Source organism: Pseudonaja textilis, chromosome 2, assembly GCF_049901715.1.
Source record: "Pseudonaja textilis isolate UNSWEBS1 chromosome 2, rPseTex1.2, whole genome shotgun sequence".
NCBI lineage: Eukaryota > Metazoa > Chordata > Lepidosauria > Squamata > Elapidae > Pseudonaja > Pseudonaja textilis.
Genome location: NC_141991.1, coordinates 34,033,988 through 34,057,971, shown reverse-complemented (window position 1 = coordinate 34,057,971; position 23,984 = coordinate 34,033,988). Strand labels below are relative to the sequence as shown.

The window sequence follows — 23,984 nt, the reverse complement described above, 5'->3', positions numbered from 1 at the left end:
GAGTAGTATAAAAGCACGAAATGTTTACTTGCTCAGCATGTGAAACACTTTGCAGTTCAGCTTTTGTGAAGGAAAACAAAGTTCTGACTTTGTCCTACCAAAGTGATTTAAATCAAGACAAAGATCCTGATTGTTCTAAAGCAGTGGGATAGAGAGCCCATTTAATTGAAGGAAATTAAATGAAACATGTGGAATAGGCAATAGATTGAAGAAAGTATTTGGAGGATGAAGAATCAGGAGAAGAGAACAAGTGTTAGGTGTTTTCTCAACAATACCCTTATCAATTTAAGGCAAAGTAAGGATTTTAAAAAGTAAGAATCTTAAAAAGTGAAAAGTGCCATTTCGTCCTATGAAATAAAATTCAATTTAAAGCAATAACTCTATTCATTTAAATTTATTTTTAATCAGGTGGACTGTACATGGGAAATTAATGGATAACCCATCAATTAATCCTGAGTTTTTGAATTGCTTCTCTCACATACACAGTCCTTTATTATAATTACTTATTTGTTGCAGTTAACCTGACAACAATGAAGTTGCTGTGGACACTTGCTATCAATGTGAAGTCGTTTGAAAGTAAAAGCAAAGATTATATTACAGTGATTTATATCAGGCTCGTGAAGTAGATTGTATCTGTCCCCCGCATTGGTTTCAATCCCCTAGGAACAGTACTTTCGCTTGAAAGAATCTCTTCCATTTAGCTTATTTTTATTTCAAAATCTGTATCAATTATGCTATTTCAAACTTTTTACTCCTAAAACTTTTAACTTATCCTTGGAAGGACTGTTGGCAGTATAGTTTATATAACAAGTAAAAAGTGAAGAGGCATATATTCATCTAGTTTGTGAAGAAAATAAGCTTTTTTGGATAGTGATTTTTTTATCCCCCAATTAATAACTGCAAATACCTCTATTGCCCATCTGTCAGTACAGTTACAAGTAGCCTTTGAGTTCCCACTGTAATGGAGTCTCTCCATCATGATCATAAAGTGAATTGGTCATATAACTAACCCAGTTTTATGACTTTTTTGTGGCAGTCATTAAGTGAACCAGTGGTTTCCTATGGATGTAGTTTTGTTGAAAATGGAAAGTAAATGCAAATTTTCAGGAAAACCACCATAAAACATGATCACATGGCTGTGGGGTGCTACAAATGGCCATAAATGGTGGCTCGGTTGCTGAGTGCTCCAAGTGTGATCATGTCATGAACAACGATCATTGGACTTTTGAATCTAGGTTGTAAATACTCCCCTATGTAGCTCTGTCAGAACTTTAAACAGTCACTAAGTGACTGGTCGTAAGTTGAAGACTACCTATTGTTGATTAACAAATCTTTGCTTCATTTTATTAAAAACCTGTCTGTGTAAGGAATTGTTTTGAACAGGAATTGGGATTTCTGTTAGCAATGTGATCTTTCAGATGTATTCTAGTTTGACAGTAAATATGAATTCTATGCGCCTCGGTATATAGTCATTCTGGCCATGTGACCACAGAAATGTCTTCGGGCAATGCTGTTTCCCCTGGCTAAGAAACAAGAGACGAGTACTGCCCCCTTGAGTCAGGCATAACTGGACAGGGGAACTTTAGCCTTTATGAAAGTACATGGTGCCCTTGTAGACCACAAATTAAGCAAGTCAGTAGTCTAACACAGTTGTTAAAGGGCAAATACCTTGGGATGCAACAAGATAATAGCAACAGGAGCATACGGTCCAGATCACAGAAAGTAATTGTTCCATTCTACCCTGTCCTGGTTAGATTCTGTTAGAAGTACTGTGCTCAGTTCTGGTCACCACATTCAAAAAGGACAATAACAGCAAATTCAGAGGAGTACTAATGTAGGCATTAAGAAGGATGACATTGCAGAGATAAGCTGATAGTTGGTAAAGCAATGGGGCTACAATATATTTTTTTAGTCCAGAATTTCCAGATAATGTTTGGAAGCAGCTCAGACAGATATTTCTCTAATGCACTGAACTATAAAATGAAGACACAGAAGGTATAGCAAAATTAAACTTACAAGACTCTGTTATAGCCAGTCTCAAATAAAAGTTGCTGTAGACATCCTGTGGGGTTGATTTCATGGCCTGGTATATCTAGTGGAGCTGAAAACTAATAAGATAGTGGAAGGTTTGAAACCTAGCCCTGTGAGGAATGATTAAAAGATCTAGGTATTTTTAACCCACAGAAGAGAAAGTTGATACAATAGTAATCTTAAAATACCCAAAGACCTATCACATAGGAGAGGAAATTAACTTATTCCCTATTGCTCCAGAGAGCAATAGATTGGGTTAAAACTAAAGGAAGGAACTTCTGGGATATCAGGAAGAGTCTCCTGTCTGTACAAACTGCCTACCAGGAGAACAAGCTGTTACATGAGTTGGTAAGTTCTCTACAAGTCTTCCAGAAGTCATGTATGATTGTATACACTTCAATAATATCTGCTGTCAAATCTTTTTTCCAAACAAAAAAGTTCTAAACAGTATTTTCCTGAAAGGAAGATTTTTGAGTCTTCAGGGCTTTTAATAGAACATTTCTGCACTTTTCAAATTCTGTTATATCCTTAAAAAACTGGTGACCAGAATGTAGCTAAGAAAGAAACCGTGACCTGAATCACAGACTTTATGAACCTTGTTTTCCTGCTCTTGGATTATAGGTTACTAGCTGCCACATAGCAGTTACTTCTTAGTGATGATGACTGGCCAATGTTACGCCTTTCTGAGAAGCCTTTCCAAATTGTAGTTTTCTAGTTGCTCTCAGCTTTAAGTGTCAATATGTTATAATAATTATAAAAAATTACAGAAAGTAGTGTTCAGAATCAGTACCAGTTGGTGGCTGGTAGAGGCATGACTTCTAATTATGATACTCTGAATGTATTGTTTGTTTTTAACTTTGCTCTGATTGGCAGACTCTCAGCTTTTAAATGTAAGGAAGAAGGATTTATTCAGATTTGTAGTTAAATGAGACATTATTAATTCTATTCTTAGTTGTTCAACAAAACAGCAATGTCCATGTAATGAAATAATAAAATAGCTTTGAAAATTTCATGATGTACAGAGTATGAATCTTGACTTTCAGTGGCCCACAGAGTACATCTTCATATCTGCATATTTTAAATGAAATTATTACATTCATATATTTTTGAGAAATGTATGAGTGTTCTTCAAAACAAGCATGGGCTAGAATTCTATTTTAATATAAGGGATGTTCAATATTTTGGTGAATGTAATGTTTAAATTTTTAGACATTAGACTTTTGCTAATTAAGATTAAGCATTACTTACTTTAATAAAAACATTTTTATTGATACTTTTTCACCAGTTGCCCATTTGTTTTAATAAAGTCACTGACAATGAGTATTCCTTTTCTATTTCCTCCCATCTTATAGGAAACCTAGGATAAATTCTCAGCTTGTAGCACAACAAGTTGCTCAGCAATATGCTACCCCACCACCTCCTAAAAAGGAGAAGAAAGAAAAGGTGGAAAAGCAAGAAGAGAAAAAAACAGACAAAGAAAAAGAAGTTAGTCAAAGTGTTATAAAGAAGAATACCAACAAGAAGACTAAGTATGTTTCTGGATCATCCATTAAAATTATGCAGACAAATTAATTTGTATCTGTAACTTTTATATATATGCATACCAGTTTTCCCAGCTTTGAAATTCCAGCCTGATATTTTTTGAAGAATTCTTAATCCTAATTTGCAATGGTTTCTAAATTGTGATCCTATAGTCATTCTCTCATTCCCTATGTCATCTCTACCACTTAATTCAAGTTAGTTTTTTCCTGGATGCTGCCCTCATTTTATAGTTACATGCCATTTTAAATTTTCCTACAATAGGAAGAAATATAATTATTGTTAAAAATATTAGCATGAATTTATTATATTTTCTTCTCCATATGACTTTATTGAGCAATTCTCATTGTTTTCCTAGATAAATAATGCATAAAACCTGCATTCATTATATAATGATATATCTGTATATATATATTTATATGGAAGTTTACCTTTAGGTTACTAATTATCCCAGATTCAAGAATATTTCCAGAATACCAGTATATTTATAATGCGTTGTTAACTTTTTCTTCTGGAATTCCTTTTGTCAGGCCAAAGTCAGATATTGTGAAAGATCCTCCTAGTGAAGCAAACAGTATACAATCTGGAAATATAACAAAGACCAGTGACTCAAATCACATCTCAAGGTAACTTTTTAATATAAAGAATTGTCTAATTATAAGGTTATGGAAGTACAGGAACTTTTCTTTAGTATTTTTTCCCTATAGCCCGTCATTTATTTTACCACTTTGAGGCTTGTGATAATATTTGCGATAATACTTCAGACCTTATCAATGTTTCTGTTTCATTCTGCTTCATTCATTCACACTTAGAATATGTAATAAATTAAAATGTGAAATATTAATTTGTGCTAAATCGTAAGTGAGCATTTTGTAGCTATTGCATAAGGGATGACCTGAACTTTCAGTTGCAATATACCAGATTACCTTTTAGAGCATTAATTGGATGACCTGTCCAAGTCTAGATTGTTGATCCACATCAAAGTCTAAGTTAATACCTAATTTGTATTTCCTGGGATTTAGAGATTGCTAGCCAGATTAATGACTTTGCTTTTATTACAAAAGCCACCCTATAGATGTTGATGAGTTCTTTGATACATATCCTATTGGATATTATTGGTTTCTTAGCATAATGTGAAAGGGTAATCCCTATATTTTAAATTGGATTGAATGCCTTTATATAAACAAGGTATGCAAATAAAGTTCATTTATTTGTTTAATTCTGTTCTTTAGTAACTTAGAGCAGGAGCTACTTCACTGTAGGCTGAAGTGGCTAAAGATTCTTATTCTAGTATTACATCTTTGATAAGGAAACAAAATCCATTGATAAGGAAACAAAATCCATTATTCTCATCCATATAGTGACAAGAGTCTAGGATGGGTATGATTCCTCCCTGTGGTATCATCAAGCTGAGTCTGCCACTATATAAAAAGCTAACCTAGCTGGCTCCCCAGCTTTTTGACTCAGCTTTGGTGTCTAACAGCTAGTTACATCTGGAAGCACTGTAAGAGTTAAAAGCTAGTGAGAAAGCCATTTATTCTAAAAAGCCTAGAAACAAGCAAGAAGACTTCTGCACAGCTCCCGGGGATCCGGTGGAACTGTGCTTCGAGAAGAGCAGGGATCCACTCTCTTGCAGCGCTGCCCCTTTAAGAAACTGCAATTGCAGGGAGAGTTCTGCTGAGTCTCCCAGGCAGTATCTGGAGCTCTGTGTGCCACTTCACAACTGTTTCCACTTGATTGCTGTTTGCTCAGGGCTTTTCAGAGCCTAAAGAGTGAGTGAGTAGACCAGGCTGACCCAAGGCCAGTGCACGTGGCAGGTGGCCATTTTGGGAAGCAATTGGAATTGGAGGACCAGCCATTTTCGACCCTCACAGCTATCACAGCTCACATGGCCCATGCAACAGGCAGCACCCTTTCAGGGGAAGCTTCCAGCACCCCAGGGGTGGGATTTAAACTTTTTAACAACTGGTTCTGTGGGTGTGGCTTAGTTGGTGGGCGTGGCTTGGTGGTCATGTGACTGGTGGACATGGCTTGGTAGTCATGTTATTGGCTGGGCATGGCCAACTCAGTATCATTCACATCAAGGCACACATCTCCTTGCCTGGCATCTCATGACTGTGGGGATGCTGCAACAGTGGTAAGTGTGAAAAATGGTCATGTCACTTTTTTCAGTGCCATTGTAACTTTGAATGGTCACTCCACACAAGCAAAGTACCAGCAAAGGAGGGGAAAAAAAAACTCCAGAGAAGTTCCTGAGTCAGGAAGTCTAGTCCTGCCAAGAATGTAAAATAAGGGTTAACGGAGAGGCAGTTTGTGTAAGCAACACCAGAATGTTTCCTTCCTGCCTTCCTTACAGGATTAGGGCAGTAATTTCTTCTAACAATCAGTTCTCCGAACTGCTTAGAGTGTTAACAACCAGTTCTAGCAAATAGGTGCAAACTGGTAGAATCCCACCCCTGCAGCACCCCTTGTGTCTGTCTGTTTCAAGGATAGAAGGCCTCTCTGTTCTGAAAGAAGCCCAAGGCCCTCAAGCCCCAGGGAGAAAAAGAAGAAGACAGAGAGGCCATTCAGCTCAAAAGAAGCTGCTGCAAAGATCAAGGTCAAGGCCCTGGCTCCTAAAAAGACTTCCAAATCTGAGCTCAGGGCTAAGAAGAGAAGGCATGCTGCTTTGGAAAAGCAGTTTGCAAAAACACTGGAGCAGATGAGAAACCAGATCCAACAGGCTTCTCAGGCAGGGGAAGTGCAGGTTTGTCCAGAGGTTTCAATCAGGGCAGGAGAGACTGAATCAAGATCAGCTACCTGTCTGTTAACTTAGTTCCCAGAGGGGTGGGAGGAGGAAGTTTTACTCCAAGTTTTTTTTTAAAAAAATAAGTTTTATTTAAGTTGTCACAAAACATACAAATACAAATAAAATATCTTTTTTTGAGAACAGCATGGCCCCGGGTTATCACTTCTCTATACAGATATAAACTCAATACATATTTATCGTACACATTCTAATCCATATCTTATAACTATTTTTGCAATTTTTTCAATAGCTTCTCCCTTTCTTTACTTCCTATAGCCTTATTTTAAATTATCTCATTTCTTAATTCAATTACATATCTTTTTCTAATTTTTAAAATCTTTCTAATCAATGTTTTTATACTTTCGCCTGTCCTGTTTACAATTTCATATTATCTTTTCTCATAAAACAAATTTTCCCCTGTAATTACTAGACTGGAGTGTAACACCTTTGTATCTTTTTTCAAATCTTATTTAAAAATTCAGGTTACATCTTTACAGTTATAACATTTATTTTCTAACCTCTATTTTATAACACATACCTATTTTCAATCGAATTTTGCTTGGTACATTCCCTTAAAATACACACTAAATTCTTAAAAGAAAAAAGTATATATGTATATATATCTGGATCTTTGGTTATTCGGGTTTTCTCCCTCGTAAGATTGGAAGTATCTAGGCAACGTTTCGATGAAGTCTCATTCATCATCTTCAGGCTTCTGTCTTCGGCTCTGTGCTTCTCAGAGTGAATATATATATATCTGTGTATATATGTATAACAATAGTAAATGGAATAATTATTCAAGTACAGCTCTGCCATTAATATAAATAACAATCTTTTACATTTCTATTTCTAACAAACAGTACCTAGTAATATCAGTTGTCTTTCACTTGAATCATCTATATTTCATATTTTACTTATTACTGTCTTTAAATAAAAAACCAAACAATTTTCTAACCCTTTTCTACTTCTAATATAACAATGCTATCCCATGCACCTTTGCAGAATCCTCTCAAGTTAAATTTTAACCATTGTCTCTGTGTCTTTTAAATAGGTTTATATCTTTAATTCTTGTACGTTTTTTCCTGTACCTCTATATCTTGTTTCTGTCTTTTATAGCTTCTTTTCCTTTCCCTCTTCCCTTTCTTTTTTCGTTCCCCTTTTAATTCCCTTTTCTATCTGATTCTCCCTTCTGTGATCCTCCCTTCTGCTTCTTCCTGATATTATGATTGCTTTTCAAATTACTATTTTTTTGTTGTTGTTGTTGCTTCAGTGCTTAAGTTTTTAACTCCCTTTCCCCCCTTTCCCTTTTTTACCCCACTTAAAATTGCTTAGTCATTAAAGATGACTTCTTTGTTGTCACCCTTTTTGTTCTACCAGCGTTTCTTGTTTTTCATAGTTCAAGATCTCCATTTCTAAAAATTGAAATATGAAGCCAAAAGATCCTCTTCCATCTTGTGCTTCTTCTTTTTGTTCTTTAAGTCTCATTTTTAACTCTTCAAGGAGTGATGCCATTTTTAAAAATTTTAAACAACCCCCAATTGATTCTATTTTATTTCATTAGGATCCTCCATCCAAAGTTCCAGGAATCTTCCAATAATCCAAAACTGTTTCTTGCTTCTTTTCTCACTTTCTCTTTCCAGGGGCTTTGTTATCTTATAACAAAGTTTCAGCTACAATTTCAGATACAATTGTACCTTTTGCAAGCCTTGTTAAAATTCCACTATCAATTTTTTTTTTAAGTTCCAGGTGGTCTCCTCCATTTTCCAGATTCCACCCTCTTTTTTCCTTTTTCCCTCCGCTGCTTTCTTTCTTTTTTTAAAAGAAAATTTTTAAATTATCCAAGAATCTTTATCCCTTTGACACTTTATTTTCAGCTAGAAATAGCCTACTTATGTCAAAGTGGATTAATATCAATTTCTTATTCGAATCTCTTCTTCTTAATGTTCCAAGTCAGTTAAAACTGTCAATGTTAGAGGATAAAAAGCCAATTCCATTTCCTTTCCCTTTCTTTTTCGCAGCTTAAAATCTTTTTTAGGAATAGTATTAGTCTTTAAAATCCAGGTTCCAGATACCTTAAATAGATGTTCTCCATTCAACCAAGTCAAACTTTCTCCTTTAAACTTCCTCCTGCACAAACTTGTCCGGTCAGGTTCTTCTTTGAGGTGGCCATTTCTGACCACCGCTGCAACCGCCTTTCGGAAAGGGAGAAATGGCCAGCCGAGGAGGACAGATGCCGCTCTCCTCAACCCCACTGACGGCTCCCCCTTCTTCACCACCTCTACGGGGTGGCTTCAGCCCCGAATCCGGGCAGCTCGGGGCGCTCCAGTGAGCACAGATCAAAACTGCGGACGATCACGATTTTGGTCCGTCGCTGAAAAAGCCCAAACCGGAAGAGTTGTTTTACTCCAAGATTTAAGATTTAAGCAGGTCTGATCCACAGACAGGCTTCCCGGGGCCCAGGTCCCTCTTACCCATCAAGTCAGGTTGCTCTAGGGGGCCCTGGGCCTAGGCCTGAGGTTTCTTACACCCCCACAAGGGCAGACCTGGGGATATCAGAGACATGGTCTTGGTAGCCATCTGGCAGGGCCTAGCTGAGGGGTTTCAATATTTCCTCCGTCCTTTAGCGGGCGGTCAATATCTGGCCCCGGCTTCTCCCAAGGGGTTCCCCCAGCTCAGAGGGGATTTCCCAGGCAGCACCAGTACATTTACCCATCTTCTCAATCAAATTGGGGTGAGTATGAGGAAAGGGATTACACTAACCCCTCTGAACACAGTTGTTCCTCCATGTCAGAGGAGGAGGAGGGAGAGATCAGGGAACCCAACTTATCTGATGAGGGGATTAGATCTGATCCAAACCCATCAGCTGCGTTTCTGCTCTATTCAAACCGTTTCGGCAAAAGGCCCTAGTCACGGCCCAATTAAGTCCTGAGGAGGTGGCTCCAGAACCACAGGTGGCTTCTTCCAGCCACGGGAATTCACTTTTCTCAAAGCCAATGGTCCACACAGAGGTCCTCCCATTCCCTCTGTTTTTCTGGATTTGATCAAGGAGTAGTGTGCCTCTCCAGGGGCAGGGCCTCAGCCTTCATCACACAACAGGCGTTTTTACAACGTGGACCCTTCCTTGGACAATGCTATCCTGGTTCCAGCTGTGGATGCCCCAGTGGTCACCTCGTTCTCAACATCGGGCACCCCCACTGAGCCAGAGGATGTCCTCAAGGCTGAGGACAAAAGGTCAGAGCAAACACTCAAGCTTACCCACCAGTTGGCTGCTTGGGCGGTCCAGGCTTCCACAGCGGCCTCCTTTTTCATGAGGGCATCTCTGTAAGAGCTGCGCCAACTTCAAGACCAGCTTCCTACCACCAATTTTAGGTCAAATCAGAACCTTAGTAAAATCATTGCGGCAGCAGAATTCACGGCTAACACCATGCTGAATTCGGCCAAATTTGCATCGAGGGCTATGACCTCATCGATGGCAGCTAGGACACTCCTTTGGCTGTGTAATTGGCAATCTGATTCCCACCGAAAGTGGAAGCTGGCATCCACTTCATGCACCAGTGACAAGCTGTTTGGCAATGCCCTGGAACCATACTTGGTTGAAACCAGGAACAAGGGAAAGGTTCTCTCTTCGGTGGGGAAGAGGTCAGAATCCCGCTCCTTACTACAGACCTCCTTCTTCCCGTGGACATGCAAGCTTTGGTATGTTCCATCCTGGACTCTTGTCACAGCATGGCAAGAATGGGCATTGGTATAATTACCTGAGAACGCCCTTTCTATCTACGCTGCAAGAGAGCCCAGTCCCACGCTTTGGCGTCTGGTCCCGGGGGGTGGGAGAGAAACAGTGATTTCATTTTTTTCTTCCAGATGTACATTATGTCTTTCACGCAATCTTTGCCTAAAAGCTGGGGAGCCAGCTAGGGGTTGGCTTTTTATATAGTGGCAGACTCAGCTTGATGACATCACAGGGAGGAGTCATACCCATCCTGGACTCTCTTGCAGCGTAGATAGGGCATTCTCAGGTAATTATACTGACATCCATTCACAGGTAGTCCTCAACTTACAACGGTTCACTTAGTGACCATTCAAAGCTACAACACTGGAAAAAAGTGACTTGCAGTTGTTTTTCACAACTATGACCATTGCAGCATCCCCATGGCCACATGATCAAAATTCAGATACTTGGCAACTGACCCATATTTTTGATGGTTGCAGTGTCCCGGGTCATGTGGTCACCTTTTGTGAATTTCTGACAAGCAAAGTCAATGGGGAAGCCAGATTCACTGAACAACCATGTTACTAACTTAACAATTGCAATATTCACTTTAACAACTGTGGCAAAGAAAGTGAAGCAAAACTCACTTAACAAATGTCTCACTTAACAATAGAAATTTTGGGCTCAATTGTATATGAGTATATATAAACATTACTTTTGCTTACTACAAAAAAAAATAGTGCAATCATTTTCTTATTGTTCTTATATGGGAAATAGACCAAGAAAATAAAGGCAATTGCATCATAATTTAATTTGGAAGATAAGCGATAAACTACATGTTACAAAAATTATATATGAAATAGCTATTAATGTCATTTAAATACTATATACATTATGAAACAAGTATATAGTACACCAACCAAAAATGGTAACATCTAACTTAATTTAAAGGCTTCTTTCAGTTGAACTAAAATTTCCAGTAGCTAATTTCTTCAGGAGGAACTGCCATTGCAATTTGCCTTTCATGGGAAACCCCTATGCTGGCAATTGTACAGTCACAGAATAAAAATATTTTAGGATTATACAGCAATGGATGTTCCTTTTGTTTATAATCGTTTAATTCATTTCTGCAACTCATCAAGTATGCAAAGCTTTACTCAGTTTAAAGCAATTGAATGGTCTTTCTTTGCATTCTTTCTCTGTCATTTTTCTGCCTTTGTGACATAATTTTAAATATTCTACCTACTTACGCTATTATAACAAGCCTGCAGTAAATGCACCCCTCCTCTAGCTCTACCTGTGGGCTAAGGACTGCTGCTAAACTACCTAGACAGTTGAGAGGTTGATACTGAGCTATTCAAGCCATGGCTTAAAATTCTATCTCACCCATAAAATGAAAGCCAACTTTCTTCTGCATTTCCATCAGGTCTAAATTTCTCAAAATCAGAACAAATAAGATACAGCAATTTGGCTTTTCTGAAGCATTACAACTAGATTGAAACTATCTGTTGTAATGGCTTTGAAAACAAAGATGGATAATAGAAGATTTGAGAATACAGAAGCCATAAATGTTTTGGCAAGATATTGTATGTTAGCTTGGAAGCCTTTTTTTTTATGCTTCTGGGCTACTACCTTCAGTGCCTGGAAATTTGGGAGGGGTATTTGAAGGAGCGGTGGAAGATTAGCCACAACAACATTCCTTTCTCAGAAAGTCAAGGACATGTTACTCTGCACATGGAGGGGGATGACTGGGGATAGTCTCCAGTTGGAACGAAGTAATAATTGGACCATGTGATGGACTATTGAGTGTCGGGGTTGGATTTTGGATTTTTTTGCGGGGCGAGGGAAGACCAAGAACACTCAGACTTGGGTTTTCCCCAGATGTGCCAATATGACATCTCTAATTAAATGGATCTTTGAGAAGATGATATTCTCAGAGTTCTTTTTTTTCCTGGAGGTTGTTGCTTTGAATGCTGACATCATAGTTGAAATAAAAGATATAGGGCAAGAAAGGTTTAGAACAATAAAAGCAGAATTGGTTAAAAGCTACTAGACAACCTGGGCCTTGTTGGGTAATTCTTTCAGAGATACTTCCTTACCTAAACAGAGAAACAGAATGACCACAGGCAGGCAAAAAAGTAGTGGAAGCAGGAAAGATCTCTGACTTCATTCCAAGTTTCCCTTTGTATTTCCTTGTAGGAATCTGACCTTCCATTCCATACCATACCATTCCATTCCAGCAGGGCAGGTAAATGGCTACTGCTGTATAAGAAAGGGAATGAGAAAGTGCAAGAGTGGCTGGGAAATTGTCACAAAATGTTGAAAATGAAGATCTGTGTAGTACAGATGTAGTATCAGCTGGTAGCATTGAAAGCAGCCATAACTTTTCCAAATGTAATTTCTTCAGTAGTCATTGGTCCCATGTTTTGGACGCATTTTATAAGTTAGCCCATTTTAACTGCTTTGGTTCAAAAATGGTTGCCCTATGATGTACCATTTTGCCCAGTTAAAGATCATGACAACATAAATATATATATAGGCTGGGGATAGTTTTAGATTGCCCTGTCAACTTGTAGTCTGCTCTAGTGTTACTGCTAGAATGATTAAAATGAAATGTTGTTCATTCACAGTTTATATACGAAGGGGTTGGTTAATTTGAAATGTTTTGTTTGAGTGAATAATTTGGGAGGAACCATCTAATAATATTCACTTAGATATTGTTCAGTAGAGCAAGATGGGATTTGGCAGATTAACCCTTTGAATCAAATAATTAGTTGTCTCCAATTAATAGCACTTTATAAAACTTAGATTTATATACCTCTTCACAGTGCTTTAGAGTCCTCTCTAAGTGGTTTACAGAGTCAGCATATGCCCCCCAACAATCTAGGTCCTCATTTTACTGACCTCAGAAAGATGGAAAGCTGACTCAACCTTGAGCCAGTCAGAATCAAATTGCTGACAATTGGCAGAATTCAGGGGTGGGATTCAAAAATTTTTACTCCTAATTCTGTGGGCGTGGTGGGGGAAGGATGCTATAAAATCTCCAGTCAGAGATGGCATTTGCTGGTTCACCAAACTCAAAATTTCTACTACTGGTTCTCCAGAACTGGTCAGAACCTGCTGAATACCACCTCTGGCAGAATTAGCTTGCAATACTGCATTCTAACCACTATGCCACCATGATTCTTCATGCATTGATTCTGTGACTTTTTGCACATAATTTAATAATTTGATTTAATTTTATTTAAATTAATTTGATCAACCCAACCAAAACTAGTTCAGTGTAGTGGTTAAGGTCCTGGCCTAGAAAGCAGGAGTCCTGTCTTATGCATGAAAGCCAACTGGATGACTTTGAACCAGTCACTTCCTCTCAACTTAACTTACCACACTGGATTGTTGTTGTGAGATGAATAGGAGGAAAGAGTATTATGTATTCAAATCGGAATTGCAGTTGCAAATCAGTTCAGTCATAAGTTGAATCACTACATGGTTAAATCTGATTTTATGACCATTTTTATGATGACCATTAAGCAAAGCATGTGATCGTTAAGCATATCCAATTTCCCCAATTTTTTCCCCCAAATCACAAATAGCAATCACATGAGCACTGCAACCATAGTTAAATAAAAGCTGACTGCCAAGACCCTGGATTGTAATCACATGACCATGGAGAGGATGCAAGTAAAGTTTGTAAGCAGTTATTTCAAGATGGTCATACATTCAAATTATTGTTAAATGAACAGTTCTAGCTAAATGTTATATATACTGTCCAATATCACTGGCATTGAAGAATCTAATTCTTATTTTTTCCTTTTGTGTAGATAGTAACAATATTTGCCCTTCTCCAGTTCACTGACGCTTAGCCTTACCTCCATGATTATTCAAAAATCACAAAAGAGGGTTCTGAGATGACTCTCAGATGTAATTAATCTTGTCTAGACATTTAATTTCCTTTTCAGTGTCCATGTATTCCCTGAAAAATCATATTTCTCTAACTTGCTGAAATTAGCTTGTCTGAAATTTACGGTGCACAAGAGTTCTCTTCCAATTTAATTTCTCTTTCTATAGTATCTTAAACCTTAAGATGTTGCCATGACTTCTTCTCAAAGGGACTTCTTCTCAAACTGCTTTTATCTCTTCAACCAGCTCTTCCCTATTGATTACAAACAGGACTAGAAAAATCTTGTCTCTTTAGTTTTCTGGAACATGAAACAGTCAGCACTATACAGAGTAATTTCAAGGTCTTCCTCTTCTCGTCACAGCTGTTTTTCTAACAGATTGTTGGATAGTTGAAATTTCCCATTATTATTGTGTGTCTCCTTTTCAGATTCTGCAACCTGCCCAGGTTTGCATAAACCTGATGTTCTTCCTTGATAGTCTGTAGTCACAGTAATACTTTTTGTTTCCCCTTCCTTCAGTTCTTACCCAAGTGCTTTTGTCAGGAACCTTATCTCCAATTCCTGGCTCTCAGTACATGTGTGCGTTTCTTTCATACGTAATGTCACTCCTACTCTTCTTTTGTTTGGCCCATTCCTGTTGAGTAAGTTTTATTTCTACTTATGAGTATTTTCCCAGTTCAGAATTATCTTTTTTCCCCTCAAGTATGCTACTAGGTTATTGCTTCATCCTCCTGGACAGTTTATCATAGTGCCTTGGAGGTGCTCTTGATGTTTTTAGTATGGAATAGACACTTAATGAAAGGGGATTTATTAAGTGGGTCCAGAAAGTTGTAGAATCATTAAATATCATATTAATAAGCCTCTGCTTAAGTGGTGAATGCCTCCCTTACAGGAAGCCCTTTCTATACTGTCTATGCCTTATATAAAAACATTTCTAAATTATAATATCCCCTTATGCATTAATATTGCAGTTGACTATTATGAATTTATGTTTGGGTCTCTGCTTTGGCTATAAGGATGGAACTGCATTAATTCACAGTGGTCTTTGAATCTCACTTTGTTTTCAAGCACTTTTCTTTCTGGTGAGATCCAGGTTATATGACAGATTGATTGGTGGAATATAAACCACTTTCAATCTAGATTGAAGGCTGATTTTTAACAATGAAACCATTTGTTTACTATCGAGAGGCACTGTAGGATTTTGATTTCTTTGATTATCTTTGCTCTTTCAGCTGCATAGATAATTCTCAGATTTCATTGGTGAATGTTTTGCTATGGGTTGGGTTAAGTTTTCCATGAAATAAATGCCTCATGGTTCTGTGTACTCCCTAGATTTACCTTTGTTGGTTCTTTCATTTTGGCTGTATTGGTCTAATAGTCAATAGACCTGCAGAAATTTTTTTGAATCACAATTTTAAATGTTACCATGCATATTTGATGACAGCAGCATATAAAGTGTATATCAAAATACACTTGACAATTTATTATATAATTATATAAATTAATTTGCTGAATACTTCAGCGAGGTCTTGATATTCTCTTGGGATCTGTCCGACCTCTGGGGTTCTGATGTTTGTTCTAGTGAACCCTTTGGAAGGGTTTTCTGTGTGGGTAGTGCTTCTATTTGATGGTGAGGAGGGGGTTGGGGTCCCTTCGCTATCTTCAGTCTGTGGCTACCCCCTTGCCACCAGTTGGTTGGGCCCTACTTGTCTAGCCAGGAAAGCCCGAGCACAACTGCATCTGTCATTTTGGGAGCCACTACGAATCGAATGGTTTCCCAGTGATCTGCTAGCTCTCGTCTCATTGCTTTGGTTAAGTGAGTGGCATAGGCTCCCCACAACAGGGAGCCATCTACTTGTTTGAACTGGATTGGGTGGGTCAGCTTTTTCGCTCCGATCCCCAGTTTCAGGACTGTAGTTAGGTTGATCAGGCACCTAGTGCAGCCTGAATCTCTTAGGGTTTGGAAAATACCCTGAATTCCTGTTTTTGGGGCTGTGAGCTGTATTGGGAAGATGAAAGGGGGAATCAGTCCACTCACTATCGGGTTATTTTTGCCCTCATCGTCGCTATCATAAGAATCTGGCAATTGATCACTGTTGCCTGGGGTTGCCCCCACTTCGGCTGAGTGGGGAGGGACCTCTGCCACCTGAAGGGCCATCTGGGATGCCTTGGTAGCATGTCTGGGGCCTTGTTCTGGTCGTGCTCTGGGGGTTGATTCAAGACTTGGTTTCAGGTCTGGGGTTGTGCACATCCTTGTCATATGCCCTACTCCCCCACATCGGTAACATTTAAATGGACTTTGTGAGAGGGCTGGTTTGGGGGCTGGTCATGGTGCTGCGGTGTCCCGTCGGCTGGGTGGTCTCTGATCTGGGTGCCCTCTCTCTTTGGCTCCCAATGGCTTTCTCGTATCGTTAGCACATAATGCCCCATCAACTTTTATGGCCATTGGGAACCACTCAGAGAGTTGGTTCGGGATGTTCTGATAGGCAGCTACTTTGCTAATTTGCTTGTCCAGGCTGATTTTTAAAAAATGAACCAGGATCCACTCAGGCAAAAGGGGTATCTTCCTACTGATTCTCCTGAATTCACAAATGTGTTCCTTGATGGGCCGCTCTCCCTGCTTTAGGTTGATGAGCTCATCTTCTATGTATGTGTCCTCCTCTGCCTCCTCAAATCTGACCTCTAGCAGTTGTAGGAAGTCATCTATGTCATGTAGTTGGGGAGGCCTTTCTCTTGTGGAGGGTTGCTAGCTATCCTCTTGCTTCTCCCTCTAGCCCCTCAGAAATGGCATTCACCATGGCTCTAAGGAGGGGTAGAGGTGTCCATAGCATTCCAGGTCAATCTCAGCTGAGTCAAGAAATAAAGCTAGCTGGTCTGGGTTTCCATCAAATTTCCCCTGAACTGGGGCAGTTCCATTAGGCTCTGCTCCTTCCTCTCCCTGTCACCCTCTGTAATCCTACACTTGAGGTGGCTGACCTTCCTTCCCAGTTCTAGTTCACACAGGAGGAAGGGACTGCCTGCTGCGTGGAGGAGGCACTGGCTTCCGCTGGGCTCTTTTTTCTTCTGATATGTAGAGAGGGAGGGCTGTGGTCTTGCCTGCTTCTCCCCACTTCAAAAGGCCCTGTAAAAATTCCCCTCTGTTTGGGGTGGCAGGACAGGACATCATCTCGAATGGTGGCCTGTTCAGATCCCTCCCTCAGCTGCTCTATGGATCTCCCCAGGGATTCCATCAGGTACTTACCTGGTTTTCTCCCTTCCAAAGAAGCAGGCTTGAGGAGCTGTCCTCCTTCTGTAATTATGCTATCAGTTGCTGTTTGCTTCTGGCTAGAAGCCAAGTTTTCTCCTGATAGCCTCTGCCATGGCTACCTGAGTTTCTCTCCATGCACCCCAGATGTCATGGAGCAATGGAAGAGGCCAGACACAGGCACCCCGGTGATTAATTATGAGAGTTGGCTATCTGTCAGGATTCCGGCAGTTACTCCAATTAAATCATGAGCCTCGAGCCACACTACCAAAACTAAAAAGGATTTCTTAGAAGTTAACATTCCAGCATTAGCCCGGGTGTAGCCAATTCTGAGATATATAATTCACTGTCACCCTTGATCCTGATTGTTCCCCAACCCCTCTGGGTGTATCATCCAATGAAACATGTCCATAGCCAAGAGTCATCAGTCATGCTCTCCAATTAGATTTTTGCACAGCAGAAGCTTCAGTCATCTAATCTGTCTCTGAGGAAAATATGAATAAAACATACTTTCGATTCCACACTGCTTCCTGCTCTTTGAAACTCCCCTCCCCCTTCTTTCTGTTGACAACTATAAAATGTGTATACAAAATGTTTTATGAGTTGACATGTTACTTCATTAATGTGAATAATGAGAAGTAGTGTCCACATTCCTTGCTTTCTGGCAAAAAAAATATTGAGCTTGGCCCTGCGCTAGCTCAAGTGGACAATGAGTTGTATCGCATTCTGGCAATGCTGTAAAAATGCTGCAAAAACTTTTGCAACTATCTGAATAAATAATAGTTACTTTGAGCATTTTAATTTTTAAAGCTTTGTTTCTGAAATAAACCTTTGCTGTCTCTTATTTTGGCGGTTAAAAAAAAGAGCCTTTCATGTTTGCTCAAAACCTTCCTTGTTTTTTTTTTCTCCTTTCTGACATGATAATGGAGATCTTGTTTAGTTTCTCAAATAATGAACAATATTTCTATTAAAGTTGTGAACTGAACATTTTACCATATGTGAATGCTAGCCAATGCTTTATTAATTGGTTTAATTACTTAACATCATGGCACAAATCTAAGATTATAGTAAGACTTACTCAATTCTAAGGCCCTTTTTAAAAATTGTGCTGTTCTGTTGGGCAATATTTATATTCTGTAGTTGTGTTCAGCAGTGGAAAGACTTTATAACCCATTTTTATAAGATTATGTGGGGGTTTTCTCCTATTCATTCCAGCAGTTGGGAAAGACGCCAGATTTTACTGGCATTCATACATTGACAAGAGTTTAGATCCTGACCCTTTACAGTGTAACGTGCAGATGCTTTTTTTGTCCTACAAAACTGCAGCTTTTCAGGAATGTAAGAGGATGAAAGATTCCAAGCGCAGATTTTTTGTATTCCAAAAGGGACTCTCAAAAACTTTGATACCTTTGTATCTTTCGCATATTACTATACTTCTGGCTGAATGCAACAGAGAATAATTTCCTAGGACTCCAGAGCTCAAAAATTGATTCCCATACTACATTTACTCACTGGGAAATGAAAATGCTGCTACTACAGATTTTTTAGGCTAAGCATTTAAAGACAGCAAAACATCAGATGCTTCAGGGATTGGGAGGGGTAAACAGTGCTTCTTTCTTTTCTTTTTTTAATATAGAACATTTGCAGTTTTTAGAATTCTTATGTATAAGCTGAATAAAAGTGTCTTAGCAGAAGGCTCATCTATTATTTATATTCTGTGTTATTGCTGTTGTTATCATTGTTAGTGCTGCTATTACTGCTCTTTTACTGTTGTTGTTGTAGACCCAGACTGAAAAATGTGGACAGAAGTACCGCTCAGCAGCTGGCAGTCACAGTAGGGAATGTCACAGTAATTATCACAGACTTTAAAGAAAAGACTCGCTCTTCCTCCACATCTTCATCCACAGTGACCTCCAGTGCTGGATCTGAACAGCAAAATCAGAGTAGCTCGGGCTCCGAGAGCACAGACAAAGGCTCATCCCGCTCTTCTACGCCAAAGGGCGACATGTCAGCAGTCAACGATGAATCTTTCTAAGAATTGCACATGGAATTGTGGGAAACTTACGAAATCAGGGTATGAAATTCAAATATTCCACCTGTCCACCAGGACAACCTAAGAAAGCTGCCAGTGCCACTTTTTCTTCCTTTTCTCCTTGTGCTTCAACATGCTTTTTGGATATCCTTCCTTTAATTGATGACACCTGGACGCTTTGGTCTGACTGTGGGCATCTGGCTACCAAGGAATTTCGCACCCTGAGAATTACTTTCTGATGTTTATGTATTCCATTGTTTTATATGATTTTCCTAACAATCATTTATAATTGGATGTGCTTCTGACTCTACTTTTTTATAAATCTGCTGTGCACAGTTTTTCCATGAATCTTACCACCAGTTTTTTTGGGGGGGTGGGGGAATGTGATGTAAGGGGAAGGGCGGGCTTATAGGAGGGTTTTTTATTTATTGTATTCACAAACTTCATTCTCTTGTTTTTTCAGCATATTTTTTTGAGTTCAAATCTCCCTCTTCCAGTTATACTGTGTACTATCAGTTTTGATATAAATTATATATATATATAAATATATAAATATATATATAAATAAAGTATATATAGGGTTATTTGAAACCAATACATGGAAACGCTGGTGCTTGAAACACTGTGAAGCTAAGCAATTTAAGATCTGGGACAGTGAGTGCCTTTTGGCAAGTGCTGAAACCCAGCCGGAACCAGAGCAACAAAGTGTTCCCAGAGGTTCTAACAGAAACAGGACCTGGTTTTTCTCTTGTGCTTTGGCTGAAGAGTACTGGACAAAAATAGATATCTATTTTCTTATTTTCTGTTCTTTTTGAAATCCAAAAGGTGCTCCAAGTCATTGCATTTCCAGTTAGAATATCAGAAAACAATAAATTTCTAGCCCTTTCCTACCACAGTGTACAATTTTTAAAAACAATGAACAACACCAATTTCAAAATGCTTAGTATTAATGTACCTGATGGCTGCACATTAACACTGCCTATTTTGAATAACAAATCTCATTCTCTTCTTGTCCAGATTTATATTGGTGATGGGGGAAAAAAGTTCAATATCAGTGGGGAAATGTCAGACAGCTTTTCTAATAGAAGGCAGTCCAAAGCCTTAATAATAATAAGTGCTCCCCTAATAATAACATGAACCAAGATCTATTGTCACATGACTTGTTTTCAGTGCAAATCTTCTATATACGACTGCTTTTTTGTTAGTAATTTAATTCATTTAATTCCATTTCCTTAGGATTATCAGTGCTTAGACATATCTCTCTACCATAACTTGGTATGAGAGCAAAAGTTGTGAAGACATTTTATACTAATAAGGGAGCACCAGAATGGCAAATAACTTCAATTCTTGCTTTGAAAGCTATTCTGAGAATGTTTACTTACAGATCCAAACTCTATTGCAGTTTTATCTAGCGGTATGTTTTTCTGCTTAAAACACTAGAAAGAAGATGGAACACTTTAAAAAAATCTTCAAATTCTTATTGTGTGCTTTTTAGGCGACCCAGAGTGCTTTGCTGTAATTTCAGTAGCCATTCTTTAGTTTTTATCAGAATGATTTACATGTAGGTATTCCCAAAGGGCCACTCAGCAGAACTTGGTGCTAGACAATTACCATACTCATTTCTTGTTTGAATAATATAAATTATTTCTGTTCTAGAGAGGCATGTAATGGTTGTGTTTTATCAGTTTAAATCCACAAATACAAACTTCTTTTATATCAGTCTGAAAATTTTAAACCTATGCTTAACTGAATAAAGTAATTCTGCTCAAAGAGATAGAGTAGCAGAGCAGTGCCTTTGCAGCTGCATCCATTTTAATGGGTTTCTCATTCAGTTGTTCTTATATCTATTCTTTTTTTAAAAATTTATTTTTAAAGTATTTATTGAAAAATAAAAAAAACCAAAGGAAAAACAGATGTTTCTTAAGCTCTGATAATTCAATATTATCGTAGTTTTTAATAGTCCACATCAATCCACATTTTAACATTGGTAAACATTCCTTTTACAAGTTTGACTATTCCTTTAAAGGATCTCAGGGAGGGTAAATTGGTCAGCCATAATTTATTTTTTGAGAAAAAAATAATTTTTAGAGAAGTTTTCAACTGAATCCCAGATGTGTATGATTTGCACAGATTTTTTAAAAAGAAAATTACATCTAAATGAATTAGGCCTGTATGCATTTAGCTCCTTCCCAGCAAAGACCCAATCTCTGAACATGTCTGCTGGAAGTTCACCAGTATATACAAATGGTGTGTTTCCTTCTGTGACTTGCTAGAATACGGCCTTGGTTGGAGGGTGGGAGCATTGTGCGTGTTAAGAAAACCAGTTACAGCAGATATCACCCTCCAATCATTGCTGCTCCATTCATTTCTAAGGTGGCTTCTTGTGGGCTGTCATTCCAATGGGTAAGCAGCAGGGCTTGATGAGTTCTTCCTTATGAAACCTGTTCCTTAGGTTAGGGAATAAAAGCTTTAACCGTAATGAGCTGCTCATTGGCTTACCAATTCAGTAAATCCTCTTTGGGTTTTCTTTTCCTTTTTTTCCCCCTATGTGTGCCTCTGTGCTATATTATCTTGTTAAAGTAAAGTATGCAAATCTATCTTCGGCACAAGTGGAGTGATTGAAACTGCATTTGGCTGAAATTGTCAGCTAAGCATTCAAACTTTCTTGGGCCGCATTTTTTACCGTTGTGTTGTAACCAAGCAAACACCCTTTTTTTAAAAAAAGCATGAGATTTAAAAATTGGATTAGCTTAACTTCCTGCATTTCATTTAACTATTCAGTAGTTGGAGAGCATGCTTTAAAATATTAGTGTATAAAAAGGGCCACAAACGCTTAGTAGCCAGTGGCACAGAAAGCAGGTAAGGAAAAAGCACAGTGTTACATTTTCAAAATTAATTTTTTACACTTATACACACACATGCACACCCTTACACACAACAGGTTGCTTGACTTCCTCTGTTTGAATATTTTAAATATGTCATGCAAAAAGAACAATGAAAAGCAAAAATGTTTAAGATGGGCAGTTTTAATTGAAAGCATTTTGCTTATTCAAAATCAGTTTCTATTTTAAAGCTGGACAGTGGCTATATTCATAGAAATACACCTGCCTGACCAGTACCATTTCCAGTCTACTTTTTAAAAACTGTTACCATAAATTATTGAAGTTATTACTTGCTGACTATATAACCTTTGCTTGTATGTAACTGAAAAAAATGATTTGAGAGCCAACATTTACAATACGACAATGGAGCTGAACAGTTTTTAATGCGCAAGCAGTTCTGTTCTTGTGTATGACTTGTAACCTTAATTTACTGTGTAAAGATGGTTACATTATTTCTTTAGCTTTGTTTGTTTGGAGACAAATAGAGAATGCTTGTTTAAGTATGTCAAAACATAATTTTATCTTGTGAATTTTTATGTTAATGTATTATACGAGCTATATTTTTCATTTGCCCAGAAAGACAGCTTGTATAACGCTTTGGAAGTTTTCTGCTCTGTAAAGTCTTTAGAGCTGACAGTCCTGTTAGGTTTGTTTTTAATCTTCATGCTAAAAGTGTCAATGGTGATTTTGTGAACTGGTCAGAAAAATTCACAGGTCTTAAATGTTTTCTGGAAATTTATATTGGACACTGCTCTTTGTCTAGCAAATAAAAGATGTTAATATATTCCTGTTACCGGCATGTGCACGACTGTTATTAGAAGCCACTTTATCATTTTCTTGCTTTAAATAGAAATGTCTATTTATGAATTCTGCTTGTAGTTTTTTTCACAAATAAAATAGTAACATTTAATTAAATCTGATTTTCTATTCTTTGGTGTTGAGGGAAGGACCAAATCAGTTTGCTATGCTAGTATCTTTCTAGGTTAACTTTTGATTTTATTTTACATGTTTAACATGACATTTATATATGAACATGCATGTTTTAGGTTACTGATGATCCAGATAAGCCATTTATATTAACACTTTTGTTTCTTGCACTTGATCATATCCATGATCTGCCAAGCTTGGAAATGTGTATCTTTTCATTCTTTCCAGCAAAAGAATATCCTTTGCTAATATTAATATATTGGGAATATATATTAACAGAACATGTTTGTTGTTGGATCTTATGTTTTACCAGATTATTAATAGCCATAAGTTTCTATTGAAGTGGATACCCTTCTCAAGTTGTATTAAAAAAAAATCATTACTGTATAAAAGATTTGTGAAACTCTGTACCTAGAATGAAAAGGTCATGAGGCACTTACATGTTCAAATATACTTGAGGAACACTGATAAATGTAAATATTTGTTCTCTGAAACACTGTTTTTTTGGCTATGTTGTATCTAGTTAATTCAAATAGCATAGAGACTATAAGAACAAAGCTATAGACAGTCTAGATCAGGGATGTCAAACTGGCGGCCCATGGACCAGATGCCTCACGTACAGGCCATGCCCCCTGCCTGTGAAGGGGAAAAATGTCATGATATGTCACATGATGGCAATGTGATACTGCAAGTTTGACGCCTGTGGTTTAGATTGATTTGACCACTGTTTCTATCATATATCCTGTCAAAGATGCCAATTCAGACTTTTCATTCAACTCTCAGGGAATTACTCTTTTTACAGGGGCCGAATTATATAAAGTATACATCATTAAACACAATCAGTTTATCATGTAGAAGCATCATTGGGAATCTAAGGTTGGTTTCTGTTGAACTGTTCCAATGTGCGTGATGGTTTTCAGATATTAAAGTAAT

The 23,984-nt window shown here is 38.1% G+C and overlaps 1 protein-coding gene across 1 annotated transcript in view; it reads left to right on the top strand.

The window, feature by feature from the left end:
* The window catches only part of RYBP (RING1 and YY1 binding protein), a 60,141-nt gene extending 37,102 nt beyond the window's left edge, over positions 1 to 23,039 (top strand). Inside the window, exons 3-5 of the mRNA XM_026722427.2 lie at positions 3,384 to 3,560; positions 4,101 to 4,196; positions 18,993 to 23,039. Coding sequence (XP_026578212.1) covers positions 3,384 to 3,560; positions 4,101 to 4,196; positions 18,993 to 19,245 — 526 coding nt within the window. The 3' untranslated portion in view covers positions 19,246 to 23,039. The remainder of the gene's footprint in view (positions 1 to 3,383; positions 3,561 to 4,100; positions 4,197 to 18,992) is intronic.
* Positions 23,040 to 23,984: the final 945 nt, after the last annotated feature.